Here is a 24,874-nt window from a genome sequence, read left to right on the forward strand (position 1 = left end):
CACACACACACACAAGCAGACACAGACTCCTGCCTTTTCCTTTCTCTGTGAGTATCAAATTTACTCTCTCATTACACGCATGTGCGCACGCACACACACACACACACACACACACACACACACACACATTCACACACACACACACACACACAAACACACACACACACAGAGTCTTTTCATTTCTCTGTGTGTATCAAAGTCATTCACTCTCTCACATACATACACGCACACGCACATGCACATGCACATGTACACACACACACTTACACACACACGTGCGCGCGCACACACACACACAGAGTCAAACACACACACACCAGTCTACGCTCACATATACATTCGCTCTTTAGACTTTAACGATAACACTAGCAGACACTCACACAATCACAAAACAATCAAAGACAATAACAATATTATGCAAATAAAACACTATGAACATAAGAAAACATCTACAACGCCTACCACATGATACATTATCACATATCAGGTAAAAGACCTCTTCAACAAAGTAATGTATGGTTAAACTCCATTTCATTTACGATTGAACACCTCCGCTAACAAATCGTGCCAAGTGGGTGAATGATCGTTGATGTTATATGTTGTTATCATCGAAACAGTTTGGATCATTTCGGAGAAGGGCAGGCTTTAATCTTTTCTGTCAGGGTCAACATACGTTATATGGAAATTTGAGTCCCCACAGAAAATGACTTCCCCACTCAGACCTTTTTTATTGGACAAGATACGGAGGGTAACATACATCTACACCACTGACATCTGCAGCTGAAAGGGTGAGAGTACGGTTGAACCTGCCCAAGACAACAACTCACTGTCCAAGAGCAAACTGGTCATCTTAGACAGGTGGTCCTCAAGGACAGTGTCATTATCATGAAGAAGAAAAACAAAACTCTTTGAGGAAAATGAGAAGCGGTCGTTTGTACAGTGATATATTTTAGGGCAGGTGGTTGTTGGAGGAGGTCCGACAGCACTCAGTTAAATAACTTCCTCTCTCTGATCTTTCATGTGCAAAATAAAATAAAAAACAATAACATTGCAGCACTTGTGGTTATAGGAGTGAAAAGTACTAAAAACTGCTTCAGACGACACACATCCCAGAAGGACTCATGACCGTCCACATCAAGGTCTAGCATAGTACCAACTGAGCTAACGCGATGCTGAGATAATATTATTGTGCATAATTGTGAAATCCTTAGTACTGCTATCCTGAAATCCCAACGGTCAAGGAATTAGTTTGGTAACTAAGAAAAAAATTCGGAACACCATGCAATAAGCTCACTTCCCTCACACATTTCATAGGGCATAACGGGGTCAAACTGATGATACTCTCAATTGTGTCCTGAAGCCAAACAGTACCAGTCGCACAATAGTATCATATTGTCAGTAGAGTGTATGACCAAACCAATAGTGTACAGAGTATTGTCCGCAAGTTTCTTGTAACACACTGGTGTGTCAGGCTAGACACATCCCAACAGTGAAGTATTGTTCGCACATAGCAATCTGTTCTTCTTGCAAGAACAAAAAGTTGGGTGTCAGATTGCCTGACGGCCTGATGCAAAATTCCTTTCTCCCAATAGTCCAGCCTGACTAACCATGTTCTATCCGTGCCGTGTCAATTCAATAAAAGGCAAAATGCGGCAGTATAAGAACCCAAACCGCAACCCTAACCGTAGTCGTAACCATAACCCCAACCCCTATCCCTACCTCTACTAGTAGACTTGTAGGTCATCAAGTGGAACAGTCCCATAACTACTTTACAACCAATACATATCTCTTTCCTCTGAACTTTTTTTGCAGAAATCATTTGAAATCCTGCATGTAACAAATATGTTTGTATCTCACGTCAGTAAACATAAACATTTCATAGAGACACCCTCTGCTTTCTGCTGGGGTGTTGTATATCTTACTCAGCTGTGTTGGCCCTGACAGGTAGGGGGACAAAGCAGCACAACTTCAAAACTATCTCAGTTGTAGCGATGGGGACAGAAAAACTGCAACGGCCATTTACGATTATCTTGAAAGGCAGGGCTGATTCGTATCATCCTGTACATTACAAGAACTTGTATAAAATGAGATGACACCTCCATTGAGAGAAACAAAGAGGTACAATACGCCTTGCTGTGATGGTGGTCCTAACCAATGCAGATGGAGGAAGTGGAGGTAAAGATTTAAATACCTCTCCAATTCATTTCAAGTGACTACCTCTCGACATCTTTCAGATTTAAGTGAAGACACATTCGTAAGAAAAACTAATTTAAAGGAGAAATTATGGAAATTGAAAGGATGAAAAAATAAAGGGCCCCTACAGACTAAAATAAACTAAAAGCATCCCCATACCCCCACCCCCTTTTTTTTGCAACAAAAACTAACACAAGAATGCTACATTAAAATATAAGATGCCTACTTAATTACCTGCTGTCAGCTAAGGGTTGACTCATTCTTAATCTATTAGACAAAACTCATAGGCCCAAAGTTAAAACAAGACACAAATACGTTATATCTAGTTATCCCTTTTGTGCCCTGTGTGAACGCAAGAAAATGTGGGAGCCAGTGATTTCTAGATTTTTGCCTTCGAGCTCATTCAGACCGCAGAGTAGAATCTAGCAGAACAAATAGTCGAAAATACACCCATAGCTAAGAATTGAGATAAAAAACAGCGGTTTACAGGTTAAAGGGCAAAAGTATGGATATAAAAGATGTAAAAGCAAACAATATTATACTGAGCTTTTATAAGAGCAGCGTACTTCTAAAGGCGAAAACATACTAAACATAAATCATGCCAAATAAATTATGCGCAACAGGCTCAATAGAAAAGAGTTTCCCCGGTCTGTGCCACTGTGAAACCGCAGGTCTTATCTATCGTCAGTCTATTACAAAATGGAATTACTTACCTCCTTTTTCACCGCCCGTAAAAGGCGCTGTCGTTCGTCGGGTTCAGACGCCATTTTAGGGTGATGAGTTGGGAGAAAGTGAAAAGAAAGTAGCAGCTAGGCTCCGCTCATTTGGTACATGCATCCACCATCATCGACTCACAGCATCCCGTTTCTATACACGCCTACACAGCCGAACTACAACCGGATGTTTACACTCTGAATTTCTAATGCAGAAAAGCATCCATGAACCGTATTTCGTACAGAATGAAATAATTATCCTCTTTTTTAAATCACGCAATTAATTCAACTCCAACCTTTCGTTAAAGTCGTTCCACAACACCAGAAATACATTACACTAAGGGATACAATGCTTTATTTTGCAAATTATTTGCGCGAAAGAATACAATGTGCAGATCGAAAAACTGGCAACTGAAACAATGTCCACAGCGGTCAGCTGATACGAACCGCATTTGTTTACTTTTCTTTTTTCCTCTCAAATGAATGAGATAGGAATTTTCATCCTAAATCTACACCTACCCAAAAACAAAATGCCTTCAGATTTGAAAGATAATATGCTTAGCCTAGGCATGCATAGAATTTTGGTGAGACTTGTGAAAAAGCTGTCAAATCGAGCTAAAACGTTGTTTGGCGTCTGCTAGCCTAGGCGAGGTGCGCGTTTGTGAGTGCGTGCGTGTGTTTTTAAGCTCATTGGTGTACGTTCGTAGTAGGCCAGTAGATTCTAGTATATATATATATATATATATATATATATATATATATATATATATATATATATATATATAAGGTCACAACGTGTGTTTTATTTTATTTTATTTTTTACTTTTGATATTTTTCTGGTTTGTTTTTTTAGTTTCAAATTTGCTATCAATTCATCTAAAGCAACTACGGTGAATAAGATATTTTGCGTCTTTAGGAGAATGTTCAAAGATCAAAGACTGTTGTGCCGCTTCAAAACATATAAAATTGTGCTACCTATATGTCTCATCTGTACCCCGAGGTAGATATAATCATTATAATTGTTTTATTTTTGTGATTTGGATGGGTTGTTTTTTTAAAGATTCGCATCATGTGGTTCAACGTAAAACGATTTATTTACTTTTGACGTTTCGGTACTTAATAAAATTGTTGTTTACCTTGGAGCAAACAACATGCTTTAAAATTTATTAAAAAGCCCGTAATAATATACATTGTTAAATGATTTATTGACGAATCAGGCGGCAAGTGGACACTGGCTGTAGGTTACGGAAGTCACATTTTTAGACTTCAGGATAGTGTAGGTCTTATAGGCCTATCAAAGTATAATTTCAGGTATTTGTTTCTATACTATATTATATAATCAATTCTAGATTTAGAAACACTCGCTTAAGTGTCTCAGTGGAAATAATACTCGTCTAGTTTTCTCATTCTTCGGTCTTTTCTTTTTACAAATGCACTAACCAAAAGGCCAAAAACCAAAATAATCAGTTTACACTACACTACACTATTTCAAGTTGGCAGTGAAGCAGGTCACGAGTTCCCAGTTCCCGGAAGAAAATGAATAAGTTGCAACGACTCCACACTCCTACTTTCGTTTACGTGGGTGTTCCTTGATGCTCATAAACAATTTATGATTTATAAATATTTATCGCTTTTATAATATACATAAAACTATAATACTCTAAGTTTCTTTTTTCATCAATTATATTTTTAAGTAGAATATAAAATTCTTAAGCTATAAATAATTGGATATATTACTTGTGCTTATTTCAACAAAGGATCCCACTTCATGATACAAGTTGAGAAAATGGCTGCTACGGGTGCTGCCCACTTGAACAGTGCGAAGCTAAATTTGGGAATTTTACGTGATTTTTACAGACGCGAGTTTTTAGAATGTATTGACAAATGCATTGGAACTAAGGTGAGTCGTTGGTTATCACAATTATATGACTATATACAAGGTCTGAATGCTTAAAAGTGAATCATAAGCTATTTATTGGTGAGACAACACTGAATTTGACACAGTACAGTTTGAGTACAGCAGCAGTGACAGTTCAGTAGGCAGTACACACTTCACTACACAACACAACAAACCACGCACAGTTTCTCAATCCATACTTAGCTGAAGTTAGTCGATATTGAAGTAACTGAAACTGAACGTTGTATGAAACAAGAAACCCCAGCGCAATAAGAAGTTCTGCTCATTGAAAGATGCCGGCGGACTTGCACTCCCACTCGCACCATTTTTTGCCTTGGCCTTCCCATGAAGTTTTCCTAGAATCTAGATTAGATCTAGATCTAGATCTAGATCTATTTATTTTAGTATTTTGTTACAGTTGAATGTTTTACTAAATCACTATTCATGTCATTTATGATTTGCCCCCAGCCTATCTGCCTTCCTGCCTGCCTGCCTGCCCCCCCCCCCCCCCCCCTCTCTCTCTCTCTCTCTCTCTCTGTCTCTGTCTCTCTCTCTCTTGTCTCTCTCTCTCTCTCTCTCTCTCTCTCTCTCTCTCTCTCTCTCTCTCTCTCTCTCTCTCTCTCACTCTCTCTCTCTCTCTCTCTCACCCCTCTGATGGATGAAGGCATATTATGTGGTACTTTTTTCTGTTGTAAACTAAACATTCTTGTATGCCAGCACTGCACTTGTTGCCCCACTAATGATCTATGGATTGGAAGGCTGTTCCACGTCTGGTTTGTTACAAGTAGTCCGTCAATTTCCTAAACCAATGCTCAAACCTGTCACACATTTCCCTACAACTGTGACCCTCTTTATCCTAGAGTTTCCTTGAGTGAACACATGCTTAAAAGAAATGAATGATACTTGATGGTGACTATAGGTCTACTATATATATATATATAAATAATTTTTGTGCTGGGGTTTTGAAGATTTTTGTATTATTATAAAGAGTGAACTTGAACAAGGTAGGCCTAATGCGTTACCTTAGCCTGTACTCTGTCAGTACTTCCAGTTTATCGTTGTTGTTTTTTAAAATGGGCTACTGGTTGTTTTTTTCTCTTTTATTTATTAGTAGTCTTTACCATCTTCTCTTCTCAAATTGTCAACAGAATGGATATTTTCTTTCAACTCTGAATTGAACTTAGTTCTTTGCATTAGTTGGTCTTGCTCTTCCCTGCCTGTCCTCACCCTATCCATACCTTTGTTCAAGTTACTTACACTGACTGCCCTGTGGTTTGTTTGTTTTTTTGCAGGCTCTTGTCTGGGATGATGGTCTCACAGGTCCTTTTGGACTGATAGCAGAAGCTTCCATGTTGAAGGTAACAAGGATTTTTGATCAGTTTTATTCGATTTTATGCTATGAAGATTTACTGTAAAAGGATACAATCTTTCTGAGATAAAAATATTGATTTCATTATAAACCAGCATTTGGGTCATCTCTTAGTATTATAACCCATTTGGCAACCATTTGTCTTGATTATCAATGGCATGCAAAACTCAAACTGGTCTCTATTTTAGCTGCATTTCCTGCTTTGGCAATCTCTTCCCCACTTTTATTGTACTCATACAGCAAGCTGGTTGTGTGATGGGAGTATACTAACCCTTCCTTCTGCCCACCTGGCTCTTTTTAGCAGACAATTTTAAATGTCTGACCCCCATGCATACAGTGTGTTTTTATATCTCTTCACTGTTGCTAAAAGAAATCAGGTCTTTTAAAAAAATGGTTGTACAAAAAAGAACTCAATATGATCTGTAATGCTTTCTGGGTTCCTCAAAATATATATATGCTCTTTCATTTTAAAATTTTGGTTGCTTGTTTTCGCTGCATAAGACTATATATCAACTTGGGCTATTCTAAAACCTATATTTTCATGTGTTGTTTTTTTTCATTTGATAAAGGAGCAACATGAAGTGGAGCGGATGTTTCGCCTTCAGTCCTCGGGACTTCCTTCCAGCAATGTTCAGAACATCATCTTCATTGTCAGACCCAAGTTAGGACTAATGGAGACCATCGCACAATGCCTTCTAAAGTCAGATTTTTGCACATAAATATTATATTGCAATACGAAATATTTCTTTTTAATTTTATGTGCTTTTATATTTTCTCAATCCATCATTGATAAAGGTAAAAGGTATTATAATTTAATTAATTTCCTTGCCACAAAACAATCATGTTTATTATTGTTACTTATAATTAAGTTATCTGTTTTATTCTAGCTGGCTGTAGCTGCTGGAATAGGTTTTAAAAAATCTTTTTATTTATTATGTCACTGTGGACACAGTTTTGCATTCCTGAGCTTTGCATTCATACCTCCGTTTTGTCTTTTGTTTGCAGGTTTAAACAAAATCTTTTTATTTATATCGCTGTAGACACAGTTTTGCATCCCTGAGCCTTACATTCAATGCCTCCGTTTTGTCTTTTGGTTGCAGTGAAGAAATGAAAGGTGGCTATGTGAGGAAGGAGTTTTACCTCGTGTTTGTGCCGAGGAAAAGTCTGCTGTGTGAAAAGAAATTAAAGGTACTGTGTCTTTTTTTGGTTTTAATCTCGATTTCCGTCCTTTCTTCTGTCTTTGGTTATGAGATACTTTGAAGGTTTTTTTTAGAGAAAGGAGGGAAGTGGAGGACTGTAGACAGAAATATCTTTCCAGAGGGAAACAGGGGACATCAAGTCATGGTACAGAGACGATGACAGAGAGACAATGACAGTGACACAAGACTAACAGGGAGAGTGTTGTTTGTGTTTTGTATTAGAGCTTTAGAGATCTTAATCTTAATCTAAGGGACACCAAAAATTGTGTGTATGTGTGTGTGTTGGGGGGGGGGGGGGAATCATACCAGTTGCTGGTTTGAACTGTGTAAGGACATGTTCATGTTATTTTGTGTAGATTTTAAAGAATTTAAAGATTTTCTTCTGCACTTTGAATTTTTTCCTGTCCGTTTTTGTGCATCTACCTTTGAAAGTTGTTTTTTGGTGATATGTCAGTCATTTGATATAAAATGTTGATTTTAAATGAAGACCTCTCTTGCAACCTTGGTCATATTAATCCCTTGCCTTTTTCAGGAGCTGGGTGTGTATGGATCATTTGCAAGTGTGGAGGAATTTAATTTAGGACTGATTCCCTTTGACTCTGATTTGTTGTCTATGGAGATGGATGAATCATACAAGGTAAGTCTGAATCATACAAGGTATGTGTCATCTTATTTAGCTTTCATCTGGTGTAGGCCTTCCGTATATTGTACAACTCAACACTACTTCCTCTAGAATAAACAAGCTTTCAATCATGTTTGTTTGTATCAATGGTAGGGAAACGAACTGTCACAAAAGAGCGACAATTGTGCACGTTGCAGTGTTGAAAGGGCTTGAAATCCTTACCTTACTCTATCATACCAATTAAGTTTGCAAATTTTTGTTGCTATTTTCCTAAATTGTCAGTGGAGGTATAGAAACACCTAGATTTTGGGGGGGATTTACGATTTTCGGCAAGGTATGAAATGAAAGAAATTTTGTGGGCAGAGAACTGCTATTGTAATCCATTATCTTTTTATTAATTTATTCAAGTTGATTGTGTTTGTGTATTCAAGTTGATCGTATTTGTGTGCCTCCAGGAGTGTTACCTGCAAAACGACTTCACTTCCATGTTCTTTGCTGCCCAGTCCTTGATGACGCTGCAGGCTCTGTACGGCACTATACCGTATGTCTATGGCAAAGGAGACTGTGCAAAGGTACGCTCGAGTTTGTGTGTGATTTTGCCGTAATAACATGGGCAGTGTTAGTGTTAACGGAGAACCACTTATTGGTATTGTTTATTCCTGAAGAAATGTGAAGTGGTAACTTTCGTGACCTTTAAAGAACACATTTCTGTGTGGATTTTACTGAAAAATGTTAGGTTAAAGGCTGAAAAGATGTAAATTTTCAGTTTCCACGGATTCTCAAGCTTAGGAAATAATTTAACTTTGATGGCCATTTTCTCGCTAATTTTACCTTTGAAACCAGGAGACCCCCGCCTCCTTCAAAGGCCGATATCTTGAATTGCATCCAAGATAAATGGATATTTTTTTCATCAAAAGCGAAGCAAATGAACAGGCTTTAAGATGGTACTAATAACTCCATATGTCCCAAATGTTTTCAAGCGCCTGGTTCCATCGTGTCATGACACATATATCTCTCTGTTGTTCCAGCAAGTGGTGGACATGATGCGACGTATGAAGATGGAGATGGGCGGCGTGGAGCCCCAGATCACTCCACAGATCGACAATCTGCTCATCCTGGACCGCAACGTGGACCTGCTGACCCCGCTGCTCTCACAGCTCACCTATGAGGGGCTCATCGACGAGATCTTCAACATCAAAAACAGTCAGTGCCCGATCAATTGTTGTGGCAGATTCAAAAGATTGTGAAAAAAGAAAAAAAAAAGTTTTCCATGTTAATTTATTGCTATCTAATCTTGTTTAGGCAATATCAGTGTGTGTAATCAGATGGGTTTATGGAATAAAATTTATCCTGTGTTTAAGAGTATAGATTGGGATGGCTTTCACTAACACTTGTTCACTCTATTTCTTAGGGGCAATAACGTCTTTGTTTGCATGATGAAGAACTTTCTCCCCCCGGGGCAGTGCCACTGAATGTAGTGTCCCCCCGGGGCAGTGCCACTGATTGTAGTGTCCCCCCGGGGCAGTGCCACTGACTGTAGTGTCTTTAGGCCATTCCCCCCGGGGCAGTGCCACTGACTGTAGTGTCTTTAGGCCATTCCCCCCGGGGCAGTGCCACTGACTGTAGTGTCTTTAGGCCATTCCCCCCGGGGCAGTGCCACTGACTGTAGTGTCTTTAGGCCATTCCCCCCCGGGGCAGTGCCACTGACTGTAGTGTCTTTAGGTCATTCCCAAAAGGGGGAAATTTCTTGTTCAAGCATAGTAGAATTGTAAATGGGCTGATTCATGTCACGCTCATAACTGTGCCTGATCTACAACAGGGAACTGCTGCTTTTTCTTTCCTAATCCTTACTATTGTCTTTCTCCTCTACTTCTTTTGTTTGTTTGTCACACTCTTGTGACCTGCTATTTTGGGGTACCTTGATAGTCGAAGCAGACCTTGTGCTGTTGGAACTAGAGAGGTGAGCAGAGTAAGTCTGATTCCCTGTAAAGAATTCTCTGTTGACACCCACCCCTTGACGCTCATATGACCTTATGCAATTGCGAGCGCCGTAAAACCCTCTACTATAAAAAAAATTTTTTAAAGAACTTTCACAAACATAGCATAGTGTAAGTTTTTGAAATATGATTACAAAATAATTACTAGAAACAAGCCCTGCTCAATGGTTACTACATTCACGTGTACTGGGGTAATTTTTGTCTTTTTTTCCTTATCTTTTTTGTACTGCCTGATTCTTGGCCAAACAACTTATTATTGACTGTAAATTTACCCGAAATGGAAAATTTGAGGTAGGCAGCCCTAGAATTACCTATCTTGAAAAAGACCGTTCGCTATTTCCACATCATTGTGAAATGAAAATGTTATCATCTGCAGCCAACGTGAAACTCCCCCCTGAAAAGTTTGTCTCTCAAGAGGAGAAGAAGAACAGCAAGGAGCCACTCCCCACAGAACCCAAAAAGTTTATCCTCAACTCTGCGGACGAGCTGTACGCCGAGCTCAGAGATAAGAATTTCAACGCTGTCGGGGCGATTGTCAGTCGCAAAGCAAAGACGATCACAGCAGAGTTTGATGTGAGTCCACAGCTACTTATAGTTGTTGAGACCAATTTGTGAGGCAGCTGGTGGAATCAGGCTTTCGTCAATTTTTGGGCATGCAGAGTTATTGGTATCATCTTAAAGCTTGTTCACTTGTCTTTATTTGGATGGAAAGGTGTTGAGCCAAAAAACAAAAATTTGATAAAAATTCACAAACCTGTGGAAAAATGCAAGTTTCTTCACTTTGATCATTTTGACGAGAGCCTGATTCCACCACGGTGCCTCACATTTGTGTAAGAGTTTATATGAGTCTACAGCGACTTCAAGTCGTTGAGACAGATATGTGTAATTTTGTAAAGGCTCTAATCCAGCAAAATATTTTTGTTGAATAGACTTAAACCAGCATGGATCCAGGCCCTACTGTATAACTACAGTTTCTTCAAATGTAATGTGTTTAGACATTTTGATCTTTACAAATAAATGACAGTTTTAATGACAGGCAACTCTATGTGCACGTATTGATGTGATGACTACTATTGGTCATTTATGGCTTAATATTCAGGTTCCAAAATATGAGGGAAAATTTCTTTGCATGCTCCTTTAAGTATAGGAATGACAGTACAGTATTTGGAATTATCAATCAACATCTCAAAGGAGTTTGTATTGAAAATGATGCTAGGCACATCAATATGCACAAAGAAGATCCTGTAACTTTTTTCTAAGATGTCAATTTCTTTCCCATACTCTTGTCAGACACTACTGTTTGAGCTACATGTGAATATGCCAACTCATTCTTTGATTTAAATATTTATACATGGAATGGGAATTTACACAAAGTCAAACTTATGACATTTTGTCAAGCTTTATTGATATACCATGCTTGCAGAGGCTGTTGAAGCATGTGGGTTTTTAGTTCAAATCATTTGGGTTTTTTTTGTTTCTCCCACAGGAAAGACACGCAGCCAAAACGGTGGGGGAGATGAAACAGTTTGTCTCCAAACTGCCGCATTTACAAAATGTTAGAGCATCTTTAGGCATTCGTAAGTGTGATCACAGATTTTGGTGCCATTTCTTTTGATGAATACTTTTTTTTTAAAAGCCACCTGTTTGTTTGTTTGTTTGTTTGTTTGTTTGTTTGTTTGTTTGTTTGTTTGTTCTCTTTTTGGGGTTTTGGTTTTGCTCTGTTTTTTCCCAAGTTATTCAGCAAGAGATTTTTATGTGAACTCGCAATGCTTACACAGGTGAAAGCAGGGTCTTCTGTACTGCTGTACTCTGACAAAACGCCTTTTTTCATTCTCAGCAGTTTCGAGAAAAAGTGTTTTTTTTGTCAGCATAACCATTGAAAATAAGTGTACTTCCGAAATTTGAATTCTAATTTATTCAGACACTAGTCACAGTTTCACTTTGATTTTTTCACACAAGTAGGGTAGCTTTAGCAAATAAAAAATTTTGGTGCCAACATGAAAAAAGATGTTTTGTCAGCTTACCTTATTTGTGGTTGGCCATCGTTGGTTTTCTGTGAGTTGAATGATCCGTGTTTGTGCAGTGTCAGTTACTGCATCTCTCTACTTCTAAGATTATGATACCTTCTCTTTTATGACGTTTTTGATTGAGTGTTACAGATTATTGTTTTGTAATTTAGTGTTTGAGCGCTTAATCAGCTGCTTGCACTGTATGCTTCCCAGGAAGCTGAGAATGTTTCAGAGTGTTCTGTGGTCTGCTGGGGTAATACTATTGTGTAAAGCACATAGAGCCTGCTGTTGAGCGGGGATATGCGCTATACAAATGCTATTTATTATTATTGTATAGGCTGGGGAGTGTATAAGCATTGTCACTGGCATCAGTCACCTATGGCTTGTGGCTTCGTGTGGGTGTTCATGTGCGGTGTGTTTGTGTGTGTATGTGTGTGTGTGTGTACATGTGTCTGTGTGTGTTCATGTGCGGTGTGTGTGTGTGTGTGTGTGTGTGTGTGTACATGTGTCTTTGTGTGTTCATGTGCGGTGTGTGTGGGTGGGTGCATGTGCGTGCATGTGTGTATGCGTGTGCGTGCGTTTGTGTGTGTGTGTGTGCATGTGTGTGCGTGTGTGCTTTAACCTTTATTTAAAACTGTTTATTTTCAGACACATCTATAGCAGAGTTGGTAAAAGAAGTGACAGATTCTGACGAGTTCCTTGATTCTCTTCGTTGCCAGCAAGGTACCGCTGAACTTTCCAAAGACCCTCATTTTCAGCTCATTTCTTGAGAATTGTCTTCCAACACTCTCTTTACGGCTTGAAAGATTAACGTAGAGCAGTGAGAATTGCTCAATACTATATTCATATAAAAATGTGAGGCAGCATGGTGGAATCAGGCTCTTGTCAATTTTTGAGCATGTAGAGTTATTGGCATCATCTTCAAGTTTGTTCACTTGTCTTTATTAGGATGAAAAAAATATCCATTTATCTTAAATACAAGTCGAGATATTAGCGAAAGAAGGAGGTGGGGGGTCGCCTGTTTTCGGAGGTAAAATTAGTGAGAAAATGGTCGCCGAAGATTAGTTATTTCCTTAGCTTAAGAGTCCATGGTAACTGAAAATTTACATTTTCTGTGCCTTTAATCGACGTTTTTCAAAAAAATCCACACAGATATGAGTTCTTTAATGGGCATGAAAGGTGTTGAGCCAAAATACAAAAATCTGATAAAAATTCACAAAACTGGGGAAAAATGCAAGTTTCTTCTCTTTGATTATTTTGACGAGAGCCTGATTCCACCACGCTGCCTCACAAATGTGTAATGCATTTAATGGCACACTTAACTCTAAAACACCATAATGCTAGAAAGCAGTAATTCAGGACTTTCAAAATATGAGACTGTTCTGCTGGTATATCTGAGGCAACTTCATAATCTACTGCTTATGTAGTGTGAGGATTTACAAGAAAACATAGTGACTAACACCAGCGTTTTACAATCCTTTTGCTTACTTCATAGCAGGAAAACAACTGAACCCTTGTGGAGAAGGTAAATGAAATATCTGATGTAGCTTAATCCAGGGGTTTTTCCCTTGGTGTGTGAGTGTAGGACTGCGCGAGTTGAAGCGTGCTGACAAAAGTACACACGGGACTGTGATATGTGAGACGTGCTGACAAGATGAAGCGTAGGGCTGTGATATGGAGAAGAATAGCTTTAGACATTTCATCTTGTCGTTCCCTCCCTCTCTTTGTCGCTGATTCTCATTACCTAGGTTTGCCACACAAAGTGACCCTTTCATAATATGTAATAACGTAAAATAAATTTTTGTGGCAGGACGTGGAATCAGACTCTCGTCAATTTTTGGGCATATAGAGTTATTGGTATCATCTTAAAGCTTGTTTACTTGTCTTGATTTGGATTTTAAAAATATCAATTTATCTTGAATACAAGTCGAGATATTTGCGAATGAAGGAAGTTGGGGTCACCTGGTTTCAGAGGTAAAATTAGTGAGAAAAAGGCTACAAAAAGTTAGTTATTTCCTTAGCTTAAGCGTCCGTGGTAACGGAAAATTTACATTTTTGGTGCCGTCGATCCACGTTTTTCAGTCAAATCCACACATAAATGAGTTGTTCAATAGGCAGGAAAGGTGTTGAGCCAAAAAGCAAAAATTCGATATAATTTCTCAAATCTGCGGAAAAATGCCAGTTTCTTCACTTTGATTATTTTGACGAGAGCCTGATTCCACCACGCTGCCTCACATATGTAATAACGTAAAAAAAATTATGTGTTTTCCGCAGAACTGACGCACGGCATCGACACAGACAAGGTGAACCCGTACATCGAAGACTGCATCGCCCGAGAGGAGCCGCTCAGCAAAGTGCTCCGTCTCATCTGTATACAGTCCATCTGTAACGACGGCCTCAAGCCCAAGGTGCTCGACTTCTACAAGAGGGAGATCATTCAGGTCAGCAAAATGCTGTTGCGAGCGCTGTAAAACTCTCACTAAAAACAAAAAAAATGAGAAGCAGTTTTGTGATACGTCTTTACTGTTCTTTATTTATTCATTTCAATCTCCAAATTTCTTAAAAAATCGCTTTGAAAAATAATGTATATGCAGGTCAAGTGTTGCTATATATAAAGTTTCTAACCTTTGGGTTTTTGTTTTTTCTGCTTTAGTAAGAGTTTTACGACACCCACAAAACAATCTGGTCACATAAGTGCTAAAAATTAGATGTGTTACAAGAGAGTAACAAACCCAAAAAAAAGGAGGGATCAGGACGACAGATGTTTGATAGGAAAGATGGAGTAGACCACACACCAGAGCACCCGCCAACCACTTGTTAACTGTTTACCAACTTTCACAGCCTTTTAGTTTAACCTGTGTTGTTCCCCCCTCTTCCCCCCCCCCCACCCCCGTACTGTTCCTCAGACTTACGGCTTCGAGCACATGGTCACTCTGTCCAACCTGGAGAAGTCTGGCTTCCTCCGCCCGCATGCCGCCCGCACCTACCAGGTCATCCGGAAAACCATGAAGCTGATTGTGGAGGACGTCAATGAACAGGTAAGTCTGTGTTTTTGCTGCAGATGCACATCACAGCTCTTTCTTCATGGAGTTGCTCTTTGTTTTTTCTTGCATAAAATGCAATATTTCTGTTTTCTTATTCCTTAAAGGCTTGTGCCGACATATCTGTTGTTTTTGGGTGGGTTTTTTTTTTCAAACATGGTTCCGAAACACAATGCTCATTTTCTGTTCCAAGATAATACAAGTGCCAGTTAATTTTTACTTTTGATCTTCAGTTTCAGTTATTGCCCACTTAATGTTTCACACCAGAGTTATATGAAAGCACAACTTCAGGGTGACCGTCATTTTGTTCAGGGTAAGAATGAGATGAGCAGATAGAGGAACAAGTGGAAGGTAAAGATGTGAGACCTGTTGGTGACACCCTCTGCCCCCCCCCCCCTCCCCTGATAAAAGAATTTGACCCCCCTCCCCCGAAAAAAAAAAAAAGAATTTGAAAAACGGGAACAAAGACAAGCTATAATTGTGTAGTGTGCTGACAAATTGAGTTATTTCTCGGATTCAAGCCTTATGGAAATAGATACATCACACTTATAGGTGAAGTTTTTACAAATTTTATGTATGAAATAATAAAAGACATGTTGTAGTGAAAAAATGTAGCATCTATAGAAAATCTACAAATTTGACCCAATGTCGATTTGGGGCCACAATATATCCCTTTGTGTATTCCGAGAAGTAACTCATTTTGTCAGCACACCTCACAATTGTTGATTTTTGCCTGTCAACTGATTTTATGGTTATTTTTGCGTTCTCCCTGTCAGAACCCCAACGACATAGCGTACGTGTACAGCGGCTACGCCCCGCTCAGCGTGCGCCTGGCCCAGTACCTGGCGCGTCCCGGCTGGCGCAGCATCACCGAGGTGCTCAACTTGTTGCCAGGACCCAAGGTGGAGGAGGTGCAGCAGATCCCCATGGGACTCAGGAAGAGACGTGAGTGGTGGTGGGTGGGTGGTGGGGGCTCTGCTGTTGGGTCTGCTTCTTCTTTCCCATCAAGCATCTATTGTCTTTATCTCCCCTCCTTCTTTTTTGTGTTTATTACTCTCTTGTAACACCTCTAATCTCCGGCACTTATTTGACCTTATTTTGTTGCAAGTGCCGTAAAGCTCTTACTAAAACTAAAACTAATACGTGAGTGTTGGGCTGGGTGTCTGTTCACTACGTTGCCTGCGACTCTGTCCATCACATGTTAAAGTTATAGAGTTATACACCTGGCCTTCTGCGGGACCATTAGATTTTCTTAAGTGTATCAGGAAAAGAGGTTGCTCAGATGGAAGAGAGAAAACCGGGGATTTAATTCTCTTTTGATGTACCCCTGTTTATTAATTAACAGTGTTCAGCTTACGACAGCCTCCACTGTGTTTTGTTTTTGTCTGGTCCATCCAGGGGCGTCGGTAACCTCGTCGCAGTCCAGCATGGGGGAGCAGAAACTGACGCTGGTGTTCTTCCTGGGCGGAGTCACGCAGGCTGAACTGGCGGCACTCCGGTTTTTGGCACAGCAAGATGACGGTGAGTGGTGAGGGGGGGGGAGTGAGGTGGACGTGGTTTTTTTGGGTAGACGACGTAGCAGTACAGTAGTCATTTTGTTCTATCTTTCTGGGGGGGTTTTATTTTTGAAGATAATGTCCATCTTAGTTGCATGCAATATGGTCGCTTTGAAGCACAAGGAGGCTATCCCAAATAATGCTGTTTTGAGAAAATGGAAGGTAAAGTTTTTGTTCAGTTTCTTTAAAAAACAAGGAGGGTTTTCTCTATAACCAAACAAATATACACACCAATGAAACCAAACTTCTCATACATAGGTAGGGCAATACCCACTTTTGGTGTAGGTCAAGATTTCTGGAAACCCCCTGAATTGTGGGTAAGCCTGCTTGTCCTTGTAAGTGACCCTATAATGGTGGACAATGTGGGGTGGTATGACCATTGTGGTAATGTGGTTGTGTAGATTAACTTTGGGGTATTATTTCTTTACCTTTTTTGTTGCTGGTGACTCTTCGCCATTTTCATTTCATTTTCTCCTTGTTCTGTTGTGTCAGTGACGGTATTGTCTTAATATGCTTTTGTTTTTTGTTAAGTCCTGTTTTTTTGTTTTTGAACTCAAGAATACTTTTTCCTCATTATTCTAATGCCCTTTTTACAAACTTTAGTTTTAAGTGAAGTTCTTTTTCAGTGGTGCGATTTGGCAGAAATTTTCTAGTTGATAATTGCTTTAAAACAAGGTAGCATGGCCATACCACCATTTCCATTTCCTAGATGTATTGATGTACCTCGCAGTGAGTACGTATATCATTTGCATGCGCTTCATAATTCTTATAATTTTGTCTGCTCTCATCGTAAATGTGTGAAAAGTTGAAGTAGTGCTCATAGTCCTGACCTTTTGTTGGGTCCTTTGTTTTTACTCAGGAAGAATCACATTTATTCTACCGGGTATTTCACTGTGAATAAATGTTTTGAGTTCTCCCTTGTCTTCTGTATCTCCGTCTTGTTTTGTTTTAGCTGGGCTTGAATAATGTTTTGAGTTCTCCGTTATCTTCTATGCATCCCTCCTCTTTCGTTTTGCACTGACTTCAATGATGTTTTGAGTTCTTCTTTATCTTCTGTATGTCCCCTCCTGTTTTGTTTTAGCTGGGCTTGAATGATGTCTTGAGTTCTTATCTTCTACATATTCCCCGTCTTTTGTCCTGTGATGATGTGAATGATATATGCCTTGAGTTCTCCGTTTTCTTCTATTGTTCCCCGTCTTTTGTCCTGTCTTGACTTGAATGAATGATGCCCTGAGTCCTCCGTCGGTGTAGGTATTCCCCATCTTTTGTCCTGTCCTGACATGAATGATATAATCCTTGAGTCCTTCGTCGGTGTAGGTATTCCCCGTCTTTTGTCCTGTCCTGACATGAATTATATGCCTTGAGTTCTCCGTCGCTGTAGGTATTCCCCGTCATTTGTCCTGTCATGACGTGAATGAATGATATAATCCTCGGGTCCTCCGTTGGTGTAGGTATTCCCACGGACTACATTGTGGCCACCACGAGAATCGTCACGGGCGACGTGGTGATGGAGGAGCTGGTCGAGGACACGGCCCGCTACGGCCCCGATGGGGCGCCCGTCTGCTGAGGCCGCCGCCTGATGGTGCCCCATACTCTTCCTCTTTCTCCCTCTTCCCATCATCCCATCTCCCATCCCCGTGCTGTTTTTTTTTTCTCCTCTTAAACTTTTTGTGATTACTTCATTGCCCCACTGTTTCTCAACACTTTGCCATCACAAGGCTCATATAGTAAAAATCCTTGCCATCAAAGGCAAAGGCATTTTGGGGAAAATCCCAAGAAACTGGGTGGTAAACATCGCCGATCGGCGAGATGTGATGGCAAAGTGTTGAAGCCCCCATCAAGTAGTACCATACGCACAGAATCACGTATTCTACAAAGTTTATCCGGTCTGATCTTCAATTTTCTCCGAGCCTCAGGAATTCACCGACTTAAAGGTCCACCAAACATGAGTATTTCAGCCCAATAACTGTAAGGGGGGCATTTGTCCTAAATATCTGAGTTTGCAATGTGATATTCATGTCCAATATCGACTTTATTCTAATACAAATTTTTCTTTACTTCACAAATCAAGGGTAGGTTGTTCAGTTTCATAGGAGAAATATATTTTTTCCCATACCAAGCGTAGGTTGTTCAGTTTCATATTAGAAATATATTTTTTCCCATACCAAGCGTAGGTTGTTCAATTTCATAGGAGAAATATATATTTTCCCAAACTAAGCGTAGGTTGTTCAGTCCCACAATTTGAAACATTCTCCCTTCCCTGCTGACATCACAGTTTACGACGGTGATGCTGTGACCCTTCCACTGACCCAAACTCTGACCCATCCATTGACCGTACTCTTCGAGCTGGCTTTCTCAGACGTGCTCCCTCCCCCATCTCTTCATCGTTATCTTTCCTACCTCCCCCATCTCTTACTCTTTATCTTTCCTACCTCCCCCATCTCTTCATCTTTATCTTTCCTACCTCCCCCATCTCTTCATCTTTATCTTTCCTACCTCCCCCATCTCTTCATCTTTATCTTTCCTCCCTACCCCATCTCTTCATCTTTATCTTTCCTACCTACCCCATCTCTTACTCTTTATCTTTCCTACCTACCCCATCTCTTACTCACTTACTCTTCATCTTTCTTCACCACCCCCCACCCCCCCTCCACCTCTTGCTCTTCTTCTTTGTGTTTCCTCCCTACCCAACCTCTTTTCCTCCGTACATTTTTGGTCTGTTCACCCCACCCCACCCATTTTTTATCTCTTTTTTTCCCTTCCTCAAGGACACCTCCGACTCGTCCACAAGATTTGTTATGCACATATCTTCATTACAGTTAATAGTAGTCATTTCTCCCCAGGACTTTTATACCCGTTATTTCAAGCCTGTTTGATCGCTTGATGCTGTGTTGTATTCAAAATGTGATGTTTCCAAACACTGTTTTTGGTGACACGTTTCCAGGTCCTGCCTACACGCTGCTACTGTGCTCCTTCTTTCCTATCAAATTGTACTATATATATTTGTAGTTTATTTTGAGTTAGCCCAAGAACAGTCATATTTAGTCCTGAAAATAGATGGAAATGGTTGTGTTGTATTCTGATTTAGCCGCTGCCCTTTTTCTGCTTTATCCCGTATCCCTTATGCTCAGAAGTGGCAGAATTTTTATTTTCTAAGACAAATTGTATCTTTGTGTGGTCAGTCCCTTTGTCTCTTCCCATACCCATACCTTGTACCTCCTCCTCACCTTGGCCGTCTTTTGTGTGTGTGTGTGTGCGGGGGGGGGGTCCATACTACAGGGCACTGAGCAATGATTGTAAAGCGCATAGAGTATGATAGAGCTTCCTGTTGAGCAGGAATTTGCGCTCTATACAAATTTTATCTATCTATCTATTATTATTGTTATTATTATTGTGATAATTATTATTATTATTAATAATGAGTGTCATCTTCCACAATGACACAACTCCATCTTTCCCTTCATAAAGGTGTGAATCCACGTCACATTTATTAAGAAGTAGGGTCTAGTTTGCTTTACTTTAATAAAGAATTTTTTGTCTTTAGACTTTAGACCAAGTTTTAACAAAGATCTGCCTCAAACATTACGGTTTTAAAAAATGTTAGTGCTCTCCAGGAGATTGGAATTTCATTGCCTGATGATTATTGTAAAACATTGAACAGAGGTACAGATTTTCCAGATCAATTCGGGCTTCTGCAGTTATCCAGATATTGCATTTTTATTTTTAAAACCTTGACGCAAGATGTATCAAACAATGATATTACATGATTCGTAAACCTAAATTCCTCTCGCGTGTGTTTCCTTGGATCCTAATAGTTCTGAATAATTTTTTCATAGCCTGTTGGAGCATCTTGTTAAAACAGATTACTGCTCTTGTTTGCCTTTGTAGGCCTACTAGAAAATTGCGTCTGAACTTTGAAAATTACATTTTTTTCTGTTTTGTGTGCTGCTATGTACTCATAGACTAAGGATGTGAATGTAAACACCTATCACGTTGAACTGACACTGTGAACTGACACTGTGAACCAACGTTTTAAACCGACGTAATGAACTGATGCTGTGAACTGACCATGTGAACCAACGTTTTAAACCGACGTAATGAACCCATGCTGTGAACTGGCGTGAACTGACACCTTATGCTGTGAACTGACACCATGTGTTGTGTCGTCTCTCTCCCCAGGCGGCACGGACTACGTGGTGGCAACGACCAACATCGTTCAAGGTCACCGACTGATCGAGTCGCTGCAGGAGCACATTGAGCCCGTCAAGCTGAACCCGTTCTGAGCGGCAACTCGCTCCGTCGCTGTTGTGTGTGGTCTGTGGGGGAAATACACGATGAGGAGATGTGTGCATGTGTGAGAAATTTTCTGGTGATATGTTTGGGTGGTCTTTGGGAGATATCACGAGGAGCAGATGTGTGTGTGTGTGTGTGTGTGTGTGTGTGAGAGAGAAATGTGCTGGTAATATGTTTGGGTGGTCTTTGGGAGATATCATGAGGAGCAGATGTGTGTATGTGTGTGTGTGTGTGTGTGAGAAATGTGCTGGTAGAATGTTTTTTCCAAATATGTGATGCTTTCTGTAATAATGTTAGTACATACAGCCGGGTATAGATAACTCAAACTCAAACACGAAGGGTATGGACACACGTGTTTGACTCTTCCATAATTCTGGTAAGTCTTACATAGGTAGCTAGAAATTAAAGAGCTATACGTCGAGGAATGGTAAACTGTACGAGCTCTCCTTGATTTTGAATTTTCCGTGTTCTTGTTACTGTTATCTGTGACTGACTGCGATTGTTGAAAATAATATTTTTAATTCAAGGTGCGGATATTTTGTGGAGAACAAATTACAATTTTTATTATATTTGGATTGAGTGTGTCTGTTGGGAGGTCATGCTTACAACAGGCAGGAGTGAGTGGGAACTGAATGAAGAATTTTTTGAGTAGGAAATGGATGAAAAGATGAGTTGAGTACTGGTACAGTGAACTTTGACATCCAGTACATTTGATGAGCCGGGCCTGTTTAGCTGTGGTGGGAGCAAGATATGTCTTGTCCTGAATAGATTGAAACGTTCACAGCAATTGACAAAACATTAGGGTCTTCCCAATTTTTTAATTTAAAAAAAAATTACTTTTCAACTTTCCGAATTATTTTCCTTTTGCTTTAAAAATGAGGAACATTTTCGTTTCCTTTGCGTCGTGGGTAGCAATGAGTTTTTATTCAATGCTTTTTCAACACCTTGATCATGATCATTCATAGTTTTTGGTTCCCTCTTTCGACATTGTCCTCAAACCGTTACTAATTCACCTGACCAAACATGAACAACAACCGCGGATGTCCCACTGGTGTGAGCTCCACTATCACCCACAATGAAATGTCCTCAGACATGACGAGTCTTGTTGTTTTCAAATTAATTCTTTTGACAATTGGGGATTTGTTCTCCTCTTGAAGGAGTTGAACTTTTTTGTTGGGTGTGAAGTTCACTGTGTTTGCTTTGCTCATTACCTGCTTGTTTATCAGTGTGGAAGATATGGATTGTTTGTCTGTACGGTCAGCATGTGATGATAGCATTGCTTCTGGGATGAATAACTGTATTATTGAACAGAATACTCTTGACCTGTTGTGGTTTCTGGTGCTTGTATAAGATCTTCTGTTTGTCATAGACGTTTTGTGGTACGGTATTACATTGTATACTTATGAACCAAATTTACACATATATAGATGTATTTGAGTTGATAAAATACGCAGATACACAGAGAGAGAAATGGAGATTGGAGGGGGGGGGGGGGGTATAGACAGAAACGAGAGAGAGAGAGAGAGAGAGAGAGAGTAAGATGGAGGGAGAAAAGAGAGAGAGAGTGTGTGTGTGATCCTTGTATTGTATAAAATATCTGTGGACTACGGTACCTTAGATTGTAAGGTCATGAACGGAAATGTTCTGTAATCACAGATGTCTGTCATGCTGCCAAGTTTTGTGAGTTTGTGTGAGACATGAACAATTACACGCCATGACTGGGGTGCTTGGTGATCTTTCTGTCAACTTGTGCAATACGTTAAAAAAAAAAAATGTGATGTTTGAGTGAGAAAAAAAGATGTGATGTTTGAGTGAGAAAAAAAACCCAACAAATCTTGGATGTTAGGGAGAGAGTGGGAGTGGGACTGAAAAGAGAAATGGGAAAAAGGAGCGTTGAAACACATTCCTTATTTTGTTGTTGTATAAAATTAATTTGCCATTTTGTGCGCTGTGAATACATTACTTCAAGACAGAGATAATAAAATTGTGTTTATGAATGAATGCCTAAGGGATCACCGAATATTCCAGTGTTCTGATGACTTGGATAAAGTTTGTTTATTTTTTTCTACTCTCTTGTTTGTATTAATTAGAATAATAATATAAATTATAATTGGTCGTTTTTAAGCACAAGGGGGCTATCCCGAAAAATACTATTTTGAGAAAATCGAAGGTAAAGTTTTTGCCCCTTGTTCAGTCTCTTTAAAAGACAAGGAGAGTTTTCTCTATTACTAAACAAACATACACACCATTGAAACCAAACTTCTCCTATAGGTAAGACAATGCCCACTTTTGGTCTAGGTCAAGATTTCTGGAAACCCCCGAAATCTGGGTTAGCCCACTTGTCCTTAAAAGCGACCAATTCTTGTGCAGGGTTGCTGGTAGACTGACCAAGAGGTTTGCTTGTCTGAGCTTCGCGCAGTGTTGCTGGGCTGGTAGAATGAAAGGTTTTTGTTTGTTTTGGTAGAGGTTTTATGGCGCTCGCAACTGCATAAGGTCATATAGACTCATATGAGCGCCAAGGGATGTCAACAGAGGAGTCCTTACAGGGAATCAGACTTACTCTGCTCACCTCTCTAGCTTCAACAGCACAAAGTCTGCTTATGAAAGGTTTGGTTGTTGGAACTGTCGTGAGAACGTATTAAATGCGGCTTTTGCTTTAGTGTATGGTAGCTAATATAATTAATTCACTTTCTGAGTTATTGTTGGAGTCCTGAATGAGATGTTAAGTTCAAAATTTGCAACTTTGAGTGAGATGTGTAGTTCAAAATTTGCAACTTTGAGTGAGATGTGTAGTTCAAAATTTGCAACTTTGAGTGAGATGTGTAGTTCAAAATTTGCAACTTTGAGTGAGATATGTAGTTCAAAATTTGCAACTTTGAGTGAGATGTGTAGTTCAAATAGTATTACCAGTTTCTAAACAGCTGTGAACAGTTTGCAACGTTGATCGAGCGTGAAATGAGAAAAAATAGAGTAACAAAAAACGTAACATGCACAGTTGAGAATGCACATATAATATATGGAAATTGGCAGTACATGGAACAATTTTCAATATGGATCAATTATTACGTTATGTACATGTATTGAATACAGACCAGACAACCTTCTCAATTCTATCGAGAAATTCCTGAACTCGGATTTTCTTTCCCGAGGTCTCGATAAATGACGTTATTCGTCTCATTAATTGAGCCACAGAGGGAAAAATGATCTTTTTTTAAATTTCAAAATTGGCGGTGAACAGATGAAAATAGGACAGTATGTTTCCCAGATGTAGCGCTAATTCGACAACAGTGGTGTTTTATTTTCTGCCTGTAATTGTGGCCTGTGTTTATTGTTCCCACTTGTTCCCCCACTGTTGTGCTGGCAAACATTTGGCCATTTATAATCGACCAGATGATAATATATAAAAATAGCTTTTATAATCCCTTCCCTTGTTTTGTATAGGATTTTGCAATATAAATCTTGGAACAAGTTAAAACTTGAGGATGTTGATTTGCAAACATGATCTCTGCTCATATTTTCCCCGATTTCAATTTCAGTCAACGCAGGCCTGAGAAAAAATATACATGACATCATGTACAAGTCAGAAAAAGTGTGGGACCTGAAAATGAAAATCTGCTGTGTGTGTGTGTTTGCTATGTGAGTGCTATACTGTACTTTGAAGAAGGGTTTTGTTTGCCACAGTTCAGCATGATGGCTGATGGCTTTGATCGTTGTTGTTGTCGTCTTGCAGATTGGCGTGTTGGCCAAGGCAGTGAGAGTGAGAGAGAAAGAAGGAGAGAAAGAAGGAGAGAGAGAGAAGGATAGAGAGAGCCTGAAATGAGTTGAGAGTACAATGTACAAGAGGAGGCTTATGTACTTGTGTAGCGTATATATAATATATGTGATGTGATGTGGCCACGCCATTTCTATTTTGTTGAATAAAAATCTTTTGTACATCATCAGTTCCTGTATTCCTGAATTGTTTTCAACTTCTCGTTTGGTGTGT

General features: G+C 39.6%; 2 protein-coding genes across 3 annotated transcripts in view; one reads left to right on the plus strand and one right to left on the minus strand.

Annotated features, from left to right (window-relative positions):
• The window catches only part of LOC106013682 (small G protein signaling modulator 1), a gene marked incomplete at its 3' end in the record, with an annotated part of 8,474 nt that extends 5,265 nt beyond the window's left edge, over positions 1-3,209 (minus strand). The window contains 1 exon segment of the mRNA XM_013090061.2: positions 2,907-3,209. Within this exon segment, the coding sequence (XP_012945515.1) occupies positions 2,907-2,960 (54 nt within the window).
• Positions 3,210-4,656: 1,447 nt separating this feature from the next.
• On the plus strand, positions 4,657-22,701 carry LOC101847077 (vacuolar protein sorting-associated protein 33A). Of its 2 annotated transcripts, XM_013090063.2 has the most exons (15): positions 4,657-4,806; positions 6,096-6,161; positions 6,742-6,872; positions 7,273-7,360; positions 7,904-8,008; positions 8,449-8,565; positions 9,022-9,196; positions 10,367-10,563; positions 11,477-11,567; positions 12,648-12,722; positions 14,274-14,440; positions 14,906-15,037; positions 15,817-15,985; positions 16,439-16,561; positions 20,776-22,701. In XM_013090063.2, exons 1-15 carry the CDS (start codon positions 4,675-4,677, stop codon positions 20,877-20,879), a joined length of 1,872 nt encoding a protein of 623 aa, XP_012945517.1. In that variant the 5' UTR covers positions 4,657-4,674; the 3' UTR covers positions 20,880-22,701. The 2 variants fall into 2 exon arrangements, with proteins under 2 accessions (XP_012945517.1, XP_035829204.1); XM_035973311.1 differs by lacking the exon at positions 6,742-6,872.
• The last annotated feature ends 2,173 nt before the right edge of the window (positions 22,702-24,874 follow it).

Source organism: Aplysia californica, unplaced genomic scaffold (assembly GCF_000002075.1).
Source record: "Aplysia californica isolate F4 #8 unplaced genomic scaffold, AplCal3.0 scaffold01129, whole genome shotgun sequence".
Classification (NCBI taxonomy): domain Eukaryota; kingdom Metazoa; phylum Mollusca; class Gastropoda; order Aplysiida; family Aplysiidae; genus Aplysia; species Aplysia californica.

Coding starts and splice junctions, on each gene's coding strand:
- LOC101847077 (XM_013090063.2), top strand. CDS start 4,675: ATGATACAAGTTGAGAAAATGGCTGCTACGGGTGCTGCCCACTTGAAC. Junction 8,009..8,448: donor AGATGGATGAATCATACAAG/GTAAGTCTGAAT, acceptor GTGTGCCTCCAG/GAGTGTTACCTGCAAAACGA. Junction 15,038..15,816: donor TGGAGGACGTCAATGAACAG/GTAAGTCTGTGT, acceptor TCTCCCTGTCAG/AACCCCAACGACATAGCGTA.